This window comes from Cloeon dipterum, chromosome X (genome assembly GCF_949628265.1).
Source record: "Cloeon dipterum chromosome X, ieCloDipt1.1, whole genome shotgun sequence".
NCBI classification, from domain to species: domain Eukaryota; kingdom Metazoa; phylum Arthropoda; class Insecta; order Ephemeroptera; family Baetidae; genus Cloeon; species Cloeon dipterum.
Genome location: NC_088790.1, coordinates 9,958,907 through 9,979,863, shown reverse-complemented (window position 1 = coordinate 9,979,863; position 20,957 = coordinate 9,958,907). Strand labels below are relative to the sequence as shown.

The 20,957-nt window shown below is 38.3% G+C and overlaps 4 protein-coding genes and 1 long non-coding RNA gene across 6 annotated transcripts in view; 4 read left to right on the top strand and 1 right to left on the bottom strand.

Annotated features, from left to right (window-relative positions):
• Positions 1 to 9,493, top strand: part of LOC135945731 (histamine H1 receptor-like) — a 71,048-nt gene extending 61,555 nt beyond the window's left edge. The window contains exon 5 of the mRNA XM_065493578.1: positions 216 to 9,493. Coding sequence (XP_065349650.1) covers positions 216 to 634 — 419 coding nt within the window. The 3' untranslated portion in view covers positions 635 to 9,493. The remainder of the gene's footprint in view (positions 1 to 215) is intronic.
• Positions 9,494 to 11,015: 1,522 nt separating this feature from the next.
• LOC135945565 (uncharacterized) lies at positions 11,016 to 11,626 on the top strand. Its single transcript, XR_010575439.1, has 2 exons — positions 11,016 to 11,163; positions 11,218 to 11,626. It is a non-coding gene; the product is annotated as an uncharacterized LOC135945565 (long non-coding RNA).
• A 1,145-nt stretch (positions 11,627 to 12,771) lies between these two features.
• On the bottom strand, positions 12,772 to 15,480 carry Prx2 (Peroxiredoxin 2). The gene is made up of 5 exons (XM_065494353.1): positions 15,345 to 15,480; positions 14,640 to 14,779; positions 14,319 to 14,435; positions 13,824 to 14,077; positions 12,772 to 13,097 (listed from the first exon to the last, which is right to left on the bottom strand). The coding sequence occupies exons 2-5, from the start codon at positions 14,768 to 14,770 to the stop codon at positions 13,012 to 13,014; spliced, it is 588 nt and encodes a 195-aa protein (XP_065350425.1). The 5' UTR covers positions 14,771 to 14,779; positions 15,345 to 15,480; the 3' UTR covers positions 12,772 to 13,011.
• LOC135946227 (uncharacterized) lies at positions 15,327 to 17,547 on the top strand. The gene is made up of 2 exons (XM_065494354.1): positions 15,327 to 15,495; positions 17,017 to 17,547. The coding sequence occupies exon 2, from the start codon at positions 17,020 to 17,022 to the stop codon at positions 17,482 to 17,484; it is 465 nt and encodes a 154-aa protein (XP_065350426.1). The 5' UTR covers positions 15,327 to 15,495; positions 17,017 to 17,019; the 3' UTR covers positions 17,485 to 17,547.
• Positions 17,548 to 17,902: 355 nt separating this feature from the next.
• On the top strand, positions 17,903 to 20,560 carry Ada (adenosine deaminase-like protein). 2 transcript variants are annotated; one of them, XM_065495470.1, is made up of 7 exons: positions 17,903 to 18,050; positions 18,136 to 18,269; positions 18,754 to 18,945; positions 19,000 to 19,234; positions 19,787 to 19,922; positions 20,050 to 20,150; positions 20,300 to 20,560. In XM_065495470.1, the coding sequence occupies exons 1-7, from the start codon at positions 18,018 to 18,020 to the stop codon at positions 20,465 to 20,467; spliced, it is 999 nt and encodes a 332-aa protein (XP_065351542.1). In that variant the 5' UTR covers positions 17,903 to 18,017; the 3' UTR covers positions 20,468 to 20,560. The 2 variants fall into 2 exon arrangements, with proteins under 2 accessions (XP_065351542.1, XP_065351543.1); XM_065495471.1 differs by lacking the exon at positions 18,136 to 18,269 and having other exon boundaries at positions 17,911 to 18,050.
• The last annotated feature ends 397 nt before the right edge of the window (positions 20,561 to 20,957 follow it).

Below are 20,957 nucleotides of genomic sequence, written 5' to 3'. Positions count from 1 at the left end.
AGCACCCAATAAACAGCCAGTAGCGCGGCTCAATGCGGCAGGAGATTACTTTTTTGTAGCGGACGAATCCGCAGTGAAATTTATTTCCCGCATCATTCTGTATAAAAAGAATCAAGAACTTCATTGATCAATTTAATTCTTTTCAATTTTAAAAAAAAAATCCCCAGGTTAGTTTTCAAGTAATGTGGCTGATTTTTTCTGTGTGTCTGTCGCAGCTCACCGCTCTGTGTCTCGTCGGTCTCGCCTGGCGAGAACCCACCTGGGCATCTCGTTCTCGGCGAACCGGCGCGGCGGACGCGGCGCCACGGACGCGATCGTGCTGCAAAAGGAGAAGAAGGCGGCCAGGCAGCTGGGCGTGATCATGGGCGCGTTCGTGCTCTGCTGGCTGCCCTACTTTGTGCTCTTCATGGTGGTGGCGTTCTGCGAGGACTGCGTCGACCCCAAGTTCCACACGGCCACCATCTGGCTGGGCTACGTCAACTCGACGCTCAACCCCATCCTCTATCCGCTGTGCAACGCCAACTTCAAGCGCGCCTTCAAGCGAATGCTCGGACTCAGGTCGGCTAACAACCCTGCCACCCTGCCCAGGAAGAACACGTTCCACGCGGCGCAACACCTGGCCAACAACATGTGATACGACTGAACAGGTTCCGTCGCCAACTTGCGCGGGACAACACGTAATTTTTTCTAGAAAAGCGGAGCGATTTTTGTGTGAAGCACATTTTGAATTTTGGGGCCAACACACTCGCAAAAACATTTCCTGGTCAAATTCAGCACAGAGCATAATTCGTCATTATTTTTCATTAGAGAACTAGTCGTATAGCAGAGAGCTGGTTTGCGTGATTAGGTTAGCAATTTAATTTGCTCGAAGAGTTGAGCGACCCTTTGATAGCGATCAACTCGCATCCCAATAACATTGGGCTTATCGAAAGAAGCTTGTTAGTTTATTGAAACGCTAGACATTGAAGCCTTGAATTGATTCAAGCGTGCTGCAAACCAGTAATTAACCAGTTGGAGTGCTTTAGCACGCGCTTTTCCCAATGAGGACGTGGCAACATGAGTTGAGTTAAAATTAGGCAATCTGAGCTTGCGTTCTACCCGCATAAACATCGCTCAAATTTACGAAATTGATTTTAAAATGGCTAATCCCATCAGCTAAAAATTGAATAAAAAGTATTGTAAATAAAGCAGAGAGTATATACATCTTCTCGTATTGTAACGCAGCTGTTTCGACTTCGACCCCTCAGTACTCTTCAATGGTTTTTTACTTCTATAACAAAATTCATACCACAGCAGAGAATTTTGTTTAAAGTTTAATCTTTTCTTGTTTGAGCAATTTTTAATGAGCTGGAAACTGCTCTTCACGAAAAAATGACAGGGAAAATCAATTTTATAAATTAAAGTCCACCCACATGTAGTACGAATTGCAAAAGAACTTGAAATTGTGAGCCATAATTATCGGCGTGGTTTTAAGATATATTTTACTTTCACCAAGTGTCCTGATTGATTTTTTAATACGTAATCGTTTTGGGAATTTGATTTATTTATTTATTTATTTAGAGAAGAGAGGAAACATGTTAGCTTCGCTGAATTAAAAGAAAATATATAGCGTCTTTAAATCAATTTTTTTACTAATGAAGATCTAATTAAATAAACTGCTCGGATTCAGCGATTGTGGAAAAGATTTGTCACTACCTAAATCAAGAGAATACTTTTCCTTGAAAAATCCTGAATGGCATGATGGCAAATCTTGAGAAAATGGTCCGTGATTTCCATTAGGCAAGCAATGTGTGCACGTTGGGAGAATTATTTTTTCGCAAATAAATGTTAAGGGTATGAGAGGAACACAAGCTACACAAGCGTTTAAATTTTCATCAAATCGGCCAAATCTTAATTTCATTTCCTTCACCACGTTTAATTACTCCACCAAGCTTTTATTCAAAATTGAGCGGACAGGAACAAAGACACACTCTCGTTAGTAGCGAAACAGCCATTGCGTACTATATATATGCCAGATTGGGTTGAAGAATACAACCTGATTTTTGTGACTTTGCCATGGACCTACAAAGTTGGTCACCAGGGGTGTCTAAAAGTAGAATATTTTTACACCAATTTTTTATCTACGCTAATCCATGCAAAAGTTATTGTCCTCTGGAAAAAATCACCTTTTCAAACAAACCGTAAACTTTGAGCCCCAGTAAAATAGTCAATTTTATCAATATTTTAGTTTCAAAATTATCTTTATTAAGGTTCAGCAGTGCTATTTTGTCCCATTCATTTCCATATTTAGACAAATAAATGCAAATATCAACATGATCAACAAAATAAAGAGGGTGTGACATATGAATACTTGGGAAACCCCTCCAGCAAATTTCTATAAAATCTGAAGGTGTTGACAAAGTTTGTTTCAAACCAATTACAATTACGTTCCAACATCATTCCTTTTTTAGCGAGAATGAGTCTAGAGTAAGAATGATATAAAGTATGCAAATGTGTAAAAATTTAATTTAAGCATAAACGCTTTCATCTTTTCCCTACCGAAACCGCTCAAAGTTATTAAAAAACGCTCGGGAAAGTTTTCACTAATTGCCGAAAGAAAAAAGTTTTGGTTGGCGGGCAAGATTAAAATTCTCAACCCGGCGCCGAGTGATATTATGAGGAAACGTTATCCCCGCCTCGCGCTCGGTTTTGCTGGCTCTTTGACTGGCTGCAATTAGGTTCGCTGGCTTACATAAAAGCGAATATTGCTGCGAAGTTTCAGCCGTTTTGCTATTCGAGCCGGGAAAGAGACTTGTGCGAGGTAATTGGAGCAAACTTGAATAGCGCCACTTGGAACTCTGTGCACGGAAATGTGCTCAATATCAGCGGTGATGCGAGATGCGAATTTTCCGTGAAATCCGCCACCAGATCCAATCAGACGTGACAGTAAGGCAGCTGGAATTGATCCAAAAATTGTAGCTTTTATCGCGCCGGAATTAGGAACATGCAATGCGCCTACCGCAAAAAAGCTTATTCGCGTCCCCGCCAAAGCTGATAAACATCGTCGCGCCGCATGTTTGCGGCGCGGAAAAAATGGCAAAACCGTGGCATGCGTTCATTCGAATTTATTGCAGCGTATGATTTCAGCAAGTCAGCTTTTTCTTCCTGTTAAACTGCGATTTCCTGACTAAACAAATAAATTAAAACAGGCCCGGTCATTTTGGTAATCTCGTTAATTGGACGCACGCACATTCAACACAAGGCCTTTGGGATTAAAAACGTTCATTTCATTTTTCACAACGCGCGTGGAAAAATTCCCAAATTCGTTAGAGAGGGATGTGAATAGAATAAAAAATACACTAATAACGAAAAAATATACCTTCATCCTCTGTTTTGTGTTTCGACAGCGAGGCATTGTACACCGAATTCATGGGGTGGAATGCTGAATCGATGTAATTGGCTCAAGAACAAATTCCAGTTGGCTAAATTTAGTCGGAAAAACTGCACCAACGATGTGCCGGAAATTCTTACAATCGTAAGACTTTACAAAACTAGATGGAACCTGCTGTAATGCCATAAAATAAATACATATTTATTTGTTCTTAACAATTAGTTAAGGGCTGGGAACAAATTTAATTAAAAATATCCTGGTAAAAAAGCACTCTATTTTCTCAGGAAGCTCACGTATGGCTCATATAAAAATTGCCAGAGCCAAGAAAAATGCTTTTATTTGATAAGAAAAAATAAGAAAAATTTTACCTGTACAGATAAAATCGTTTTTACCATCGTGCATTTTTACTTTAGCATGCTTTGGTCGCGTGTAAATCCACGCCCCTGGCAATAATTTCATAACAAAACTTGAACTTAATCAGTTGGCTCGCATTGTCAAGGCATTCTCAGGAGTGTCAAAGCAATGGGAGGTATTTCAACAGTTCGGAGATCTAATACTGGCTACCCAATGTCAGAGATAGCAAAAAGTGGTTAGTTTAGTGACTCGAAATGCTCAAATTGCTCAACGGGCTGGGAGGCGCACCGGCGCCGACTCGCTACTAGCTGGTTTCCACCTTTCCAGCATGCGTGATTTGGCTTCATGGGACGAATGTCTAGCGTTTCAATGCAGTGCTCCGTGCGGAGGCAGGTTGCCCTTGAGTGGGCTGGGTCCCTGTGCGGCCTGGTGCGCCCATGTTATCCGTTCGCAGTGTTATTGGGACCCGGGTTTCAGCATCCGTGCTAGTGCAGTGCGCGCCCTTCCCGGTCCTCGGACAGGGATAAAAAGAGCAAAAAAAGGTTTAAATTTTTGCATTAAATGCCCTCTAGCGAAAATTGCTTTTAATCAATAAAACTTTGGCATGTAAAGAATGAAAGTAAAAATGCTCGTAAAACTCCTCAATAGCGCACTGGTGGGCGAATAATTTAATGACATTTTTTGACTGCACTTCTTTTCCAAAAAAAGCCTTAAAACTAATCAAACAAACCGCGTGGGGATTAAACTTTAATAAAAAAATCAAAATTTTCTCAATGATCTATCTGGGAATAATATCTAGGATCTCATTTTGGTAATAATTGCATGTGGTGTAATATCAAACAGTGATTTTAGGTGTCACATTTTTCATCACTAAATTTTTCAATTTTTCGTGCATTCCGCATACTATATTTTCGGGTAAAACTGTTGTTCCTAATAAAAAATATTCAATTGGAAACAAAAATTGCCAAATTATCTTTAAAAAAGAGAGTGCCAGAGAAAATAAGTAAATTTTCACCATTCCAGATCTTTCCCTCTTTGCATTGTATACGGTCTGCGTGTTGTGCAACCCTGCTTTTGCCACACTGCTTTTTCCCCCCATTGAAGCGCTCATTTTTCCAATACGCACGTATGTATTTGCGTCAACCCTGAATGGAAACCAACATCAAAGTTTGATTACAGACGCCTGAGTAAGTCTCCAAGGGCTTCGATGTGGCGCGGTGAAAGAATGGGCGCTCGGAAAAAAAACAGCGCCGTCACAAACCATAAGAGCGTTGCCTGCTCCACGCAAAGTTTGCGCCAAGGGCACCTGCAGCGAAATTTGTTTCCTCTTTTTTATGCGTGCCCTTCCGAGTGGGACTAAGCAGACCATGCGGACGATATTACGTTTTAACTATTTCCCGAGCATTCGTTTGTCTTTTCCTCTCTCCGCTCGACGTGGCTTTGAACAAAGATTGTACTTTCCATCTTTGTCGGTCCGCAGAGCATCGAAGGAAATCATGTGGAATCTGTCGGCCTTGATAAAAGAGCAGACAAGACAGGCTGAAGGATAACATGCTCGTTTGAAAAGGTGGACGTAGAAGTGAATTCGCAGGCCAATCAGAGAGATGCGTAAGCGGCTTATCCGAGTCTCGCCGCCTTCACTGACGGCAAGCCGTCAAAGGAAATTCTACCGCGTTTGTTTTCTAGTAATTTTACACGTGTCAGGAAAGCCATTACATGTCAGGTGATTACTCTCGACTCCATTGGCAAATGACGGTAATTTTAATCCCCACGCCACAGTCTGCAAAACAAAACATTAATCAACCGAGACTTTCCCAAAAATAAAATGGGCAGCAATTTGTAGCGACTTCATAAAGAGATTCAATTATAAACACAGATTAATCAACCCTCGTCTGCGCTAACTTTGCGGTATAAATTACAACTTTTATCGCTTTTTTTGGGCTGGGAATAATTTAGACCCTTTTGCCACATGAAAGGCCATTCTTGCCCGTGAGCACCATTCAGCCGTAAAAAATAGATGGTGCCCGGCCGGTCCAGTGGGTGCTGGCGGCTGCAAAAGCAAACTTAAGCAGCAAACTTGTATATGAAGTGCCAGCGAGCAGAGCAAAAGGCACGGAGACACACGCGTTATTAAATAAATGAAGCTAGTTTGTGCGGCGGCCAGAGAGTGGACGGCTCCAGTGGAAGCGGTCAGCAATGGCGAGAAAGAAAGGTTATTTTATCCGCCCACCTCTTCGGCCGCTGATCTGCCTCTGTGTGAAGAACAATAAATTTTGCTCCGTGCTTCAACTTTTTTCTGGGACGGAATGAGCTTATCACTGCAGAGTTTATTTATTCCAGTATTCGCGATAAATTAATGACTCTCATTATTTTCCTGTCAGTACATTAATATGGTGAGCGGAAATATTTCATTAATTGGGTGTTGTTACTTGTTGAATTCTGCGCTACAAATGAGCAACGCTTGACCAATACGTTGAAAATCAAATTCAATCAGATTATTTGTTATTTAACTGTCGAATTTATTATTAATCTGCAATATTTCAAAATAATGTCAGCTGAATTTCCAATGCAATCATATGTATTTTGAAAACATCAAAAGTCTCATTTTTCAATAAGTTTAACGCTTTGATTTGTTTATCAATCAGAGCCAACTGAAAATCTAAAGTACAGACACTAAGATTGAAAAACAAAAATTGAAAGAAAGAACCTGACTATTTTGTTCATTAAATTTGACCCTTCAAATTCCTTAGAGTGAATCAGGTGGTAACCGCTGTCAATGTGGTTGAATTTGAAGCGGAAAATTGGTTCATCTGCCAATATGAAAATGGGGGAATTCAAGAATGCAGGGGAACTGTGGCTATGCTTACAAATTAAGCCTAAAAATGGTTTATTTTTCTCAAAGTTTATAAACTTAAAAAAGCATTATATATAAGCAAAATAAGGTCGTTTTTCTGCACTTTTGGTGGCTGAAACTTTCGAATTTTGTCCCTTCTTTCAAATATGTTAAACACCACATTATTAATAAATTTCTGAAATACTGAAAATTTAACCGCAGGTTGATAACCCTATAAAGAATTTTTTAAGCAACCAAGTTAGATATTTAAATATTTACTTAAATTAATAACACACTTGCCTCTGGACCTAGCAATTTCCACCTGAAAATAAACGCATTGTTCAATTGTAAACACTCATTTTAAAAGCGGAAGAAATTTTAATTACAGTGATGCAGAGAAAAATCATGCCTAAATTAAAAATAATCACCTTTGTCCTGTTACTCTACCTATAACAAAGAAATCAACTTTTCTTTTTGCATCTCCTCGCAGTCACTAAAGATGTAAGTTGTTGGAAAAAATATTCGAAGAATTCCACTATAGTTTTTTCATTAATTTTCGCCGACCATTTTCCACGTCCTTGGCCATGCAAAATGCAAATGAGATTAATGACGGGCCAAGTCGTGTGGACGTTTTTGCCCCGGCGTTGCAGAGAGCTCAAAGTGCCGGCCCGCGAGCTGTGAGAGAAATCGCTTCTGGCATAATTTATTTTTTCTGCTGCCACTCGCTCAAAGACGGGGAAATGCTCAGCGGCCGTTCTGTTCGCACAACGTTCCTTGGTGTCCGCGCACACATCGGTTCGCAGTTCGCACACTCACACGCAAATGCACTTTTTGCAATTTGCTGAAAGCGTCACACAGCGACGCGCATATTAATCTAGCGGCGCCTCGCCTGCCCCGCTGAATTGAGCAGAGACTGCAGCCTCTGTTTCTTTTTGCCCCGCAGCACACTGGCATCCAGCTTGCGAAACAGTACAACCGACTGGAAAACGCTGCGAACGACAGCGGAACGAGTTTTTCCACGATTTATCTCTGTTTTTGTTGCCGACTTGGGATGGTCTTTAATTGGGGCAGCGCTGGCAAAAATTGGCAACTAACACTATATATATATAAAAAATTAAAGGAATAAGGAGCCGCAGTTTTAAATGTTTAAATAGTGCGTTGAGACCGCGAAACTGAAATTAATTTTAATTGTTGATAAATTAGAGATTGTTCATCAAATTGCTTGTGTGAAAAAGGCGCAATAGAAGGAATGTGAGTAGCAATTAAATTTGAAAGATTTTCAAACTTATCCGGTTTTATTAATAATAATTTTTTGTTCATTTCTCTCGTCATCGTCCCTTAATGAAGTTTTCCCTTGAATTATTTGACTTTATTTATGTATTTTGCGATAGCAATTTTGATGGACGGTAGAGCTTGGCGTCGTTAAGCATAATTACTAAAACAAACCGATCTTGTTGAAATACCATTGTATTCTCATATTTTCAAAAATATAATAATACGCTTTTACTGTGTGAAATGTCAAAAATACTCATTTAAAAACCGCACCGAAAATACAAACACGGGATATTTTCCAAATATGCGTGAAAACGTTATTAAGTAAGCCCCGAAATGAGTTGGATGCTTTTTAACCGCATTGTCTATAATTTGATGTAATTCCGTCAGTTCTGACTGGATAGAGAATATTTCGTGTTATGGTTTTAATACATGTTTTCTTCAATATTACATCTTTCTGCTTGGCAAAACATTGACTTTTATATGTTCTGCGTGGTTTAGAAAAACCACGTAGTAAAAATATTCATCTCAAGGGCCACACTTCATTAAATTTTCACATTTGCATTTTCGAGAACTTCAAAGTTGAGAATAGCAAATTTGTACGTAACTGGGGGTAACTATTGAGTCAGCTGGAACATATCAGGAGTGTATGAATGTGAAAGAAATTAAGTCACGCTTGAATTCACAAACATGTCCTATTTTGTTTTTGGAGTTGTAGAATCTGTGCTCTCTGTAATCAAAGTGATTTGACCATCCATTTTTCTGCGTGTTTTCGCGAGTGGCCTGAAATTCAAACTGTGCTGTTTCTATCTGTCGTGATTGTTATTTTTAAGACGGAATAGGATAGCAAGGTTGAACCTGCTACAAAGGCCTCGTGTGAAATAAGTACTTATTTTTCGTATCCAACCGTCTATTTTGCTCAATTCAAGCTTGGGCCAAAGAAAATATTCGTAAATGTATGTAATTCAACTGTCCAATAATAAACAACTGTTTTTATTGTATGAGTGTAAAACACCTTTGGAATGCATTTATGCCGAAAAACACCCGCGTGCGGTGTGTTGTTTAATGTGATCTTGTCTCTCTTCAAACCACATTATTCTGTCTCGTTGCCGATAAATAAAAAAAAAATGCTCGAGTGGAAAGAGTTCTGCTTCAGAGATATTTACGTAAGAGAGACAAAAAAAGGATGCTTTTTCATGATAATCTGCGTACAAAAAGTGAATAATAAGTTTTATAAATCAAACCAGGTGGGGAAAAAGGCTCATGAGATTGATTCGATATAATGAAGTTTATCGGATGAAATAAATAATTTGCAAGGGGAATTTAATTGAAGGTTTATTTTCCCCTCATGCAACGTAAAAAAACTATGAACCCATAATACTTCATTAGATTAGATTGTAAATATTGTAAAGAAATATCGTGACAAATTTGATCCAAATAAGATCTCTATATCAGACATGTTGGATATTCATAGTTAATTGTAAAACTTCCAAAAAATGTAAAAAGTCCACAAAGCCACACTTTTTGTTCCACGTCTTTTATCTCGTTCGACTTTTGTAAATCTTTTTCATCAATGTTTGATCTCTTCAAACCAAAATGAGCTTATCAATGTTTCAAAAGAATTTTATGCGCTGTACGAAAATAAAAGTCTCTGGAAGAAATAATTCGACCCTGATTTAATTATTTGTAACAGTATTCATATTCATATAAAATTTCCTGTACTGCTAACTAATTTATAAAGGGGAGAATGGGGTGAATGACCTATTGTGTGATTTAAAATGTCAGCCCGCAATACGGCACGTTAAGCTGCCCAAAACGAGCACGACCGCACTTGAGACAAGGGTCAAAAATTAAATCTCCGCACTGCACACACACGCGAAAAAGAGAAAAAAAAACTGGAGCTTGTATTCGTGTCGCGCTGATATTTGTTACCAAAATTATGCAAATTAAAATATGGAAATACTATTTTGGCTACTTCCTAGCCATTGCTCTATAGGGAGGCAGCTAAGCATGTTAAATTTTTATTAATTTCATATGCAAAAACATGGTAAAAAATTCTCAAAATCTTTTCAGTGGATAATGAACACACGGTACGTGAGCTTTAATTTGCATCTGAAAAAATCTTTTTCCTTTGCTCATTTGGAGCAAAAAAATCATAATAATGTTTGACATTTTTTCCAACTTTCCTAGAATTTTTTATTGAATCCGCCGCCGCGAGAGGATTGAGTGCGTCCCACTGGACAGACTAATAATAGGGCTAGATAGTCTCCTGCTGGCATCTATTTTGCCAATTTTGAGGATATGAGAAGGAGGAAAATAGATGGGCTTCGAGGCGAATGAACAACTTGTGAGAGGATGTTTTCATTCATCAATTTCATCATATTTTATATTTATATTTTTACGGTTTTCCTCAATTCCCGAGTTTACCTTAGACTTATGCAACGCGCTTTTCACCAGCAAAAACTGTAGTTCAGTATTTCTACACTACGTGGCAGCAAAAGACGAGTCTGTTCCTGTTGGCTCTGGCTAGTCTAGCTGTCTAGCACAGCATCAGATGTCAGATCCAGTCAGATCAGCTGCTCAACGTGTGTTTGTTATGATACTTGATTTTACACGCAAGAACATTTTTTTCTTTGTTAATTGATGTTTGAAAAAGTTTCCCTTGAAGTGGTATTTTTTTCCTTCGGTGTAGCACTTCGTAATAAAATTTTCTCTTTTTAGTGATGAACTTTTACGAGCTCCTCGGCGTCGACAGCTCTGCCTCGACAGAAACGATAAAGAAAAATTACCAGCACTTAATTCTGCAGCACCACCCTGACAAACAAAACCAAAACGCATCTGGGACAGCGGAGCTATTTTTTGCCATCACTGAAGCGTGGAATTGTCTTAAAGACGATAAAACGCGTCGCGAGTATGATTCAAAGTTAATGCAAAATCGATCCGGGACAGCGGTGGACAATTTTTATGCCAAAGTATAGAAAAATCTGAGCTTACATTCATACGTTAACTACTGTATTTTATTGGTTCCACAGCTCAAATTTGAGGAGCTGGCAAAGGGAAAGCAGTGGACTTATCCCTGTCGCTGCGGTTTTGAATTTGAAATTGATCAAGAGGGCAGCGGCGAGCTGATTTACGAGTGCGAGGACTGTTCGTTGTGCATCTTGATCGATTACAACTGCGACACATTGTGAGCAGGGCCAGGAAAATGGAGAACAAAGCTCAAAAGCGGCAGTGTTTAATCGGAAGAACGAGTTTGAATGATATGCAAGTCACAGGCTTGGACGGATGGCTCGGGAAAGGAGCCGTGGTCACCAAGAAACGAAGGGGAAACATGGTATTGCGTTGCGGGAGAACCTGAATGCTTTGTGTTAACTGTTCTAATTTATAGGGAACCTTTTCTTCAGGGAAGAGGAGCAAGCAGAAGAAAATGCAATGTTATTTTCAACAGGTAGTGACGAGCAGTACTGTTAAGGACGTTGAACCGACAAAAAATGAAAATGTGCAGGTCCCAAATATGAGGGTTTGCACCAAAAAATCAGACTTAAAAGAAGAGCCTGTAGTGCCCCCTGTTATTGTGGAGGAAGTGACAGTAACGGCAACAGAGGTTAATAACCTGAGTTCTGCTCTTCCGAGTTTTGAAATGGAATTTGAGTTTGAGAGCGACATAATTGTGCCAAGAAGAAAGAGTGACAGAAAGAAATCTGTAATTTCGCAGAACTCACATAACCCTGACAAAGTTCCTGAGGAAAGTTTGAATCTTGATGATTTGTAACATTTGATAAATGATTAAAAAGATGTTTTAATCGTTTTAATTTCCAATTATAATTGGTTATTAATTTTGATTATTCGATATTGCCCATCAATTGCTAACAAAACCTGTTAATTCTGCTCCGATTTAATATTATATTTTTGCGATAAAAGCCTTAAGAAAATTGCAAATCTGGTATCGACCTGAACAAAGATGTTTCTTGATATTTCATTGTGATTTTCTAGACTAAGTCACATCACACTTATCTCAATTTGTAAACCCTTGCATTTTTTTCAGAAAATCCCGCTGTTGCTAAAATTTAGCGGTTTCCCCACAATTTTGCGAATTTTTCGAATCATAAATACATGTTGAATGTTACAAAGATCAGTTCCAGAAAATCAAGTTCTACTGAATTCGCAATTTTTTATCTTAAATAGTCTTGTCCTGGATTTGCGCAAAATGTCAAACTTATGACTTTATAGAAGGTCAATGCAGAAGGGAAGATGCGGAAACCCCGTAAGTTGGTGTCTTTCCTGCTGGTATTGTTAAGAAAAACACTGTTAAATTTTTACGTATTGCAAAATTGGCACACCCTACTTTTCACGCCTTAGAAATATTGCTTAAGATCCGGTTTGACCTTTGAAAAGAATTAATTACCGCTTACGCAAAAATCACAAAGCACATCAAACACCACCGTTATTTTTGTCCAAGAATTTCGTGGGTTATTGCGAATTACGCGTTGCCTGATTAAAATTCACCCATCTGCAATACCATAAATTTGGAAAAATCGAACTACGTCGCCAATGTTTGCTCTAGAAATTGTTGTATTGCCGAAACCTTTTTAGGTCAACAAGACTTTTAAAAACACTTGTACGATTTACACTGATAAGGTAATGCCCTACCCTTGAGTTATCACTTTTTACATGGATTGAAGCCCGCACTTGAGAAATGCCAATCCAACTTCAAGCCGGCGCATCAATCAGTAATAACTCGATTTTGTGCATAGATAACACCATATTATAAAGCTTGTAATGAGTTATTGGCGTCTAGTTAGTAAAGATTAGAGGAATTTCACCGCATGTGTTGTTCAGATATCTCTGCACGCATGGCTTTTGAAAAGGATGGGCGACCTTCAAAGATATAGCACTGTCATGCTAAGTACTTGACGCAAATTAGAAATTCAAACAGACCGGCTACTTGAGAATTATTCTATATACTTTATTGAATATTCCAAGGTATACATCTGTGGCAAAACAAACGGAAAAAATGAAAGACGATAACTAACGTAATGATGGAGTTTTCAACTCGACAAGGAAGGAGCTGCTCAAATGGAAAGTTTACCCGCTAAATACTGCAGTGTAAAAGTAAAAAGGATGTTGACGAGTGGCACAAAACGGCAACTGATTTTGTCTGACACCGATGAGTACAAATATTTTACTGCACGTCCTTGAAGTAGTCCTTGCTGCCGACAGGATCAGCCTTCATTGACTTTGCACCAGGCTTCCAGCCAACAGGGCAAACTGAAACACATCAGGAAAATTAAATGTGACATTCAAACATTTTAAACTGTAGCAAATCATGAGTAGAATTTAAAAAACTAAGCACCAAATTTTTATCAAGAGCGACTTTTATTGCTATTACTTAGTTTGGGAACGAACTTAGATTGTCGTTTAATATTGAACTTTCTCTTAATCAGTCAATATGTTCTTCCGCTTGTGTATATTAATTGATCTTATTTTTACAACTTTTACAATTATCTCCAAAGATAAAAAATACACGAAGCGGAGCTTATTTAGGAACAAACAATTCAACATTTTTCTAAATGATGGCTGATTTTTTGCTTCTTTTTGAAAATAAACTACAAAATTGACAAACAACAAAATAAAAATTATGCTAAATAATTTTCTTTCATTTTTATAAAAAAAAAGATTGCAACGCACCGGAATAGTTGAAAAGAAGACTAATTACTTGATAAAAAATTAATTGAATAGTAAACCAATGGAAAATTATCAATGCGAAGGATGGAAAAAAGATGCCAAATTCCTCATGATTCTCTGGAACGCATTTAGGAGAGAATAATAAGTTAAAACCGTGCAGATATTTAAAGTTAAAAATCATAGACACGCTCAAAAAACTTCATCATTCATTTTTTTTATCTCCTGACATTCGGGTTATCAGAGGTTACGAAATATTATTTGAGCTACCACAATAAAAACTCAAATAAAACATAAAAATGTTTGGCTTACCTTCTCCGTGCTCGTCTGTGAACTTGAACGCCTGGACGAGTCTTAGGGTTTCATCGACGGAGCGGCCCACAGGCAAGTCGTTGACAGTGATTTGGCGCAGGTTTTGCTTAGAATCGATGATGAAGAGGCCGCGGAAGGGGATGCCGGTGTTCTCATCCAGCACATTATAGGCGCGGGCAATGGCGCCACTCTTGTCGGCCAGGACTGGGATTTTGATCTCGCCCAAGCCACCCTGCTTGCGTGGAGTCTTGATCCTAACCAAATTTGGGTTATTTATAAGTATTAAATCCATTTCAAAAAATTTCAAATTTGCAGATTTTCATTGCAAAAAAAATCTGAAAAGAAATTTAAATGGATAATTATATTTTTCTTTCTTTTGTTGTCCAAGGACTTTCAGTGCCTTAAAAAATTTGCACAAAATTATCCTCTTGATTGAATAATGTATAATATAGAGTTGGAACAAAGATTTTGTTTGATTGCGAGTGAGATACCAACCATGCCAGGTGGGAGAAGTGGCTGTCACAGGATGCTGCAATAACTTCACAGCCGATATCGCGGAACTCCTGGGCCCTCTCGGAGAACGCAATAATCTCAGTCGGACACACGAAAGTGCTGAAATTTTAAAAAATATATAATCAATTTGGTCAGTCAATTTCAAGAATTAATGTCATATCATTTAAAAATAATTGTCAAGACGCAATTTTTATTCAAAATTAATGTTTGAAACAATTATATAATCATCAAGGAGAGTTAATAATTATAAAGGACGAAGAAAACAAGACTGAATTAATGCTAAGTCACTGTAACTTAACTTACAAGTCAAGGGGATAGAAAAACAGGACGACGTATTTTCCTGCGTAGTTTTTCAGGTCGATTTCCTCGAACTGCTCATTCACGACGGCGGTTCCCTTGAAGTGGGGGGCAGGCTTTTGCAGCTGAGGGGCCATTGTAGCGACCTGTTGGAGCAAAAACCATTGTAATTATTACATAACACATCATTCAACGTCTGATGGAAATTTTCTCAGACAAGGAAAGACAATCGAGGCCAAAGTCGAGATTGCGCAAATATTTCGCGACGTTTCATAGAGACTTTGTAGATAGAGACGTTCGTCAAACTAGAAAATTGGTTAAATTGCTCCCATTCTTTAACACTTCTTGGCCTCTTTCGGTTCAAATCTGTCTCCTGCCGCTGAGAATGTCAAATTGCTCCTGGTTAAGGTGGAGCATGATGCCGAATAAGGGTAATTTAAGCCGACTCCGAAATAACAATGACAATCATTTCGACATTACGGCCGGCTAATAGCAAAAAAGTCATTAATAATTTCGACATCCGCCGGTATAATGCCCCCCACCGGAGGATGCAGGTCACGCGAAAGTAGTCTATTATTTTCGGCACCGCTTTTTTTAACAATTTGGTCGACAATTTTCGCGCCGAAAGCGGCTTTGTAGGCCTGGGTGGGTCACCGAGCTGTGTAATTGGAGGGCAGGCGGCCAGGTATAATCGCAAGCAAATGTACTTACCGGCACTCGGATTCGCGAGCTAAGAAAGAAAGAGATACGGCTCTGCGACGGACACAACAGTGAATCGGAATGTTCTCCAGTTTCCACTCTCCAGTGGGCAGCGCTAGTGAGAGGCAACAGCAACCAGCGGCAACCAGCACAACACACGATCGTAGGGTCACGTGACTAGCCGTTTAAAAATGGACGACTAGCTTTGCAATTCAGACACAGACACCTGCTGCTACTCAGTGACTGTCGACGGAACCAATTGCGCGTTGTGGCATATGTCACTTTTGATTTGCCGTCTCCACCGCGCATTGGTGTCCAACGATAAGATTTTTTGCTTGCGAATGCACTTTTAAAGGAGTAAAGTTTCAACTTTATAGTGCGAACGTCGTTTTCACGGTATGTAATTATTCAATGTGACAACTCTTTTAAAAATGTTTTTTGCTAGCTAAGCAATTTTTTGTAGCTTAACCCATACATAAATAATATTACTGATCACAAATTTTAACTTAAATAATCGAACTATTTTGTGACGGGGATAATAATGATAATAATCTCTAATTTTTACGAAAGACACAAAGACGACCATTTTCTTGAATTGCGAAACTTGTCTCAAGAATATGTACACATTAAAAAGTTTAAAATGATAAAATATCTTTCTCTACAGTCATATTCTTATTATTGACAGAGCATATGTAATTAGCAACTGAACCAGAGTATTTAAATCTGAGAATAAAATAGACTCAAGAAATACTATTTTAAATTTTTGCCAGTCAAATAGTTTCCAAATTTATTAAAATATCAAATAGCACAAAATACTGGAATTGTAATAATAATTTCTCCTTTTCATTCCTCGATCCAGAGAGATGACAAACTTTTTTTATTTTTTGCAAAGAGACGAAAAGTTTGAATTTATTAAAGTTTCGTGCTATTTAAAATAAAACTAAAAGAAGTGTCCTTTAAGATAACGTTATATTTCAGTTTGTGCGTAAAAGCTTTCTGGAGGAGAGAAAGATAAAGATATATACCGTAATAAGAAGTTGGCACAGAGCGAGCAGGAGAAGGGCACATTAAAAGAGAGGCAAACACTAAACACACTTGAGAGAGTTGCGCTCAGCACACATCGGACTAAACAAGAAACGCGTCCAGATAAACTCCAGTTCAGTTAGCGGGACCATCAGCGAGTGTTCATTTTGCACTCAATCTGTTACTAACAGCTTTATTGGCTTACACATTTATTGGCATAATATAGCGTAAGTTTAATTTTTATTTTTGGTATTCCAAACTAATCGCTTTAATTAATAATCATGTTTCAAAGTTTTTAGAAGGTTTTTTGTCTTTTCAAATATTACCTTTTTTGCGTATATTTATTGATTTTTTAAATTTTTTTAATTATTTAAATATTTTGACAGCAGGAATAAAATTTAATGCATTTTTATCTGTTTTTAATTTCCAAAAAAAATATACTCGGTGAACGCTTTTGCTTTAAATTCATTTATATACACTTCCATCCGAATCTCTCTATTTTCTGATTCTTTTACGATAAAATCAAAATAATCGCATTCCGTAATTTTTCTAATCCAATTTATTGAATCTATTCCCTTAAAAGATTAGAAATATTTACTCTAAGATTTCTATTCTCAACAGCATGATATTAATTTTAAGAATTTTTATTTGATGGACACAGACGATGCAACGGCTCCTTTTAGTTTGGATTGGCACGCTAGCTTTGGGAGCAGCTTTGCCCCAGAGGCCCCCTTACCAGCCTGGCCCGTGGGTGTACCCGTTGCCAACTTCAGAGCCCCCGTTACCAGCAGTACCCTCACCAACGAAGGAGTCGACGGTGTCCAATGTCATCCCGCAGAATCTGAAACCTGTTGCGGCGGTTGCTGCTGTTGAGCTGGAAGCAGCTGCAGTCGCTTCGCAGGAGACCACCCTGAAGCCAGCAGCGGAGAAAGAGAGAGAAGAAAATCTCGACGAGGACCCGCAGCAGCAGCAGCAGGGCCAGGTGACACCGGAAGTAGCGCCGGCGACGACCATGGGCGCGCCTGAAATCAACAGCAGCCAGCGATACGATATTCTGGGGGTGGCCATAGCACCCGCTGTAATCGATAGGACCAAGTTCAGGCCTATCAAAGACATGATGTACTGGTGAAAAACGAACTTTTCTGTGTGTGTCTCTATTTATTCAATAAATTTCAACAAATTCTAACTCGTATTCAACGTTTCTTTATACCTAACAAACCAAATTTACCAAATTTTTTATGGCTTTAATATAGGAGAAAAAAATTAAATCAATATAAAACGTTTGCTAATAGCACCTTCAGTTCATCATTGAAAAATTCGTTAAATCAAAAATAGCGAACTTTTCCATAGTTGCCAAAGGAAAACATAATATGCTATATAAAATTGAAAGAAATGTCTTCTGCAGTTTTATTGTAAATTATTTAAATCCATGTGAAACAATTTTTATATAATTAATTTAACTAATGGACCAGAATCACGTGGGCTTCCCTCGTATGCAATTTAAACAAGCAAAAATAACGATAGAACTGCCCCCTGTGGCCGTATCAGAGCGTTTTTGATAGCCAAAACAAACCGTTAAAGAGCAATAATTTTTCATTTTAATTCATACTTTTCTTTCGCCACATTTGGCCTTTTTTCGACTTGTCAACACCTGTCCACTCAATGGAAGATTTCTGCAAGCGACTGCCGAAGATCGTAAGTCACATTCACCTTGTTTTTAATTCAGCACATTGCTAAAAAAAATTACTAAAAATTTCGTTTGTGCGGGCCGCGCTCCTAGGAGCTGCACGCTCATCTGAACGGCTCCCTGAGCGAGTCGACGATTCAGAAACTGTGCCAGTTAGAAGGTGCTCCGCATTTGTTCGACAATTGGCAAGTTGCCATCAACCATGGAGAACACCGGACGTTGTCTGAGTACGTGACAGCTAATAAATGACGAGTTTTGGACTTCATTAAAATACTAGGAAAATTTTTGGTTGAAAATTTAACAATTTTAAATATAATCTATTTTTTAAGTTTCATTAATTTTTGGAGTTTTTTTTTACTTCAAACGGCTTTAACAATTTATAAATTTAAATAACGAGACGGTGCTCATTAAAAGAGATTTATTCAGTGTTATTTTAAGTTTTAAACCATTCCTTTTTTAATTCGAATCTGAATTGGCTAGTAAATATTTTTCTAATAAAAACTGGTTCAGGAATAGGAAAAATTTGACTCTAAATTGACTTATCATATGATCAAACAAAATAAAAATAATCCTGTAATCTTCATTTTATTAAAAAAATGCATTCTTGTAGCAGGTTTTTATATTTTATGTTTTTGTTTTATCGTCCGAATTGGGGGCAATATTTCTCTTGACATTTTGCACTCGTTTTTCGCTTATATATTATCTTTTTAGGTGCTTCGAAATGTTCAAGGCTGTTCACGCTCTTACGGTGGCACCTGAAGCAGTAAAACTCGCCACGGCGAGCGTAATTAGTGATTTCGAGCAGGATGGCGTTATTTATCTCGAACTGCGAAGCACGCCACGCGAGGTCGAAGGCCGCATGACCAAGGAGCAATACGTTGACGCTATTGTCGAAGCCATACTGTAATGATGGCAAAAATCTTGTTGTTTATTTTTTAAACAATGAAAATCATGTAGTGCCCACCAAGGAAAAATCGCTGTAAAGCTGCTCCTCTCGGTTGACCGGCGGCAAAGGTCAGAAGAGGCTGAGCATGCCCTGAAAATCGCCCTGGATGTTAGGGCCAAACACCCTGATTTGGTCGTGGGTCTTGATTTGAGTGGAGACCCAACGGCCGGCAGCCTGGACCTTTTTCTCCCAACTTTTGTGAAGGCAAGGCAGCACGGACTCGGCATTGTCATGCACTGTGGAGAGGCAGGTTCCATTTTTTTTTAATTTGAGTTATGCACGGGTAGATAATAAGTAGCAGTTTTGTTAGTATATATAGTCGCTTGTCTTAGAACTTAGGTGTTTTCTGGTGCAAATTTTCAGTTCTAAATAATAATAATCATTTTTTTACAGAAGTTTTGATAACGTCGAAGCAAAATATTATCAGGGAAATTATTTTTTCACTTATTGGCTTAATTTGAATGCAACCTTTCCTTTAAAATCTTATGCTGACCACATTTTGCAGAAAAATCTGTAGACTATACCATACCGTATTTTTTATAAATATATTTCGATTTTTACAGTTTTGCGCAAAATTTTATTTTATTTTTGAAATTTTTAAGAATTAATACTGTTATAAGATTCATGCTTTTGATGCAATATAACAAAAAGACAGATTTTCCTGAAATAATTTGAACCCGGCCGGTTTCATCCGTTTAAAAATCTTATAATGTTTAACCTGCACTGCACCGTGGAGAAGTTGACCGCGGTTTTTAAGATGTGCAAGTTTCTAATAAATGTTCTTTACATTTTGTACAGGTACCTAACAAGGCAGAGGTGCTGGAGATTTTGAAATTCAGACCGGACAGGCTTGGTCACGTCACCTGTCTTCACCCTGACTTGGGAGGGTGCCAGGAACAGTGGAAAACTTTGATCGAATCCAAGATTCCTGTTGGCAAGTGACTATTTTGATATAGCAATTGTGTAAATCACCAATTTAAATTTCTCGCCGCGTAGTTTTAATTTTTTAATAACTATTTTCTTTGAATTTAAACGAAATGTTTTCTTATCTTTTTTTCCAGAGGTATGCCTGACCTCCAATTTACGATGCAAAACGGTTCCCTCTTACGAAAAGCACCACTTAAGACACCTCTTGAGTGCCAGACATCCAGTGGCCCTCTCAGTGAGTCATCGATTCCACTTTTAATTTGTTTGTTTTGCGGCTTCTTTATTGCCCATCTCTCACACAAAACAGAAACAATGCGCCGTGCTGGTTGGAGTCAAAAATAATAATATGGAGTTCTCACTGATCTGTTGTTTATCGCCGTTTAGACGGACGACAAGGGCGTCTTCTGCTCTGACTTGTCAAACGAATTCCATATTGCGGCCAAATCGTTTGACCTGAGCGAACAGGATTTGAGAGATCTTAGCATCAACACAGTGGACTTCTGCCTCGCGAGTCAGCAGATGAAAGAGCAGCTACGCAGATGCTTCCAATAAACATCCTCAACTTTAATTTGAACAGTCGAAAACAATAGTTATTTTTCATGTTTTAAGAACACAAAATTAAATATTATTTAAATTTTACAAAAATTGTATAGTTTTCTTTACACTCCTCAATCGGTTAAGATTCTTTTTAGTTTATTAATATACACATAAAGTAGCGGCTTAAAACAGAAACATCACGAGTTCTTTTAAATTTGTTTTATTTTTAAAAATATCTTAATATCTAGTGTGACACAACTAGAAAGAGAGAAAGAGGTGTGCGGGTCCCACCAGCACATATCTCGCGCGCCTAAAATTAGCGTGCGCGCTGGAATTTCGTGAATAGGAAATGGACAGAAATAAACGGGTGGTTTGCACTTTTTGCGTCGCGCCTATTCCATCGTCAGCCAGTAGCTAGTCGGCAACGTGCTTTTAATTTAAATCAACAAAAGTAAATTTATACGTTCATTTTTAAAAATTATTTATTGTAAAACACTATAAAGTT

What these genes read in the sequence shown, in the direction of transcription:
- Prx2 (XM_065494353.1), bottom strand. Translation starts at nt 14,770, where the DNA reads ATGGCCCCTCAGCTGCAAAAGCCTGCCCCCCACTTCAAGGGAACCGCC. An exon ending in TTTTTCTATCCCCTTGACTT is followed by an intron (nt 14,436 to 14,639) that starts GTAAGTTAAGTT and finishes TTAAAATTTCAG; the next exon opens with CACTTTCGTGTGTCCGACTG. An exon ending in CACTTCTCCCACCTGGCATG is followed by an intron (nt 14,078 to 14,318) that starts GTTGGTATCTCA and finishes AAATTTGGTTAG; the next exon opens with GATCAAGACTCCACGCAAGC.
- LOC135946227 (XM_065494354.1), top strand. Translation starts at nt 17,020, where the DNA reads ATGCAACGGCTCCTTTTAGTTTGGATTGGCACGCTAGCTTTGGGAGCA.
- Ada (XM_065495470.1), top strand. Translation starts at nt 18,018, where the DNA reads ATGGAAGATTTCTGCAAGCGACTGCCGAAGATC. An exon ending in GCAAGCGACTGCCGAAGATC is followed by an intron (nt 18,051 to 18,135) that starts GTAAGTCACATT and finishes CCGCGCTCCTAG; the next exon opens with GAGCTGCACGCTCATCTGAA. An exon ending in GAACACCGGACGTTGTCTGA is followed by an intron (nt 18,270 to 18,753) that starts GTACGTGACAGC and finishes TTATCTTTTTAG; the next exon opens with GTGCTTCGAAATGTTCAAGG.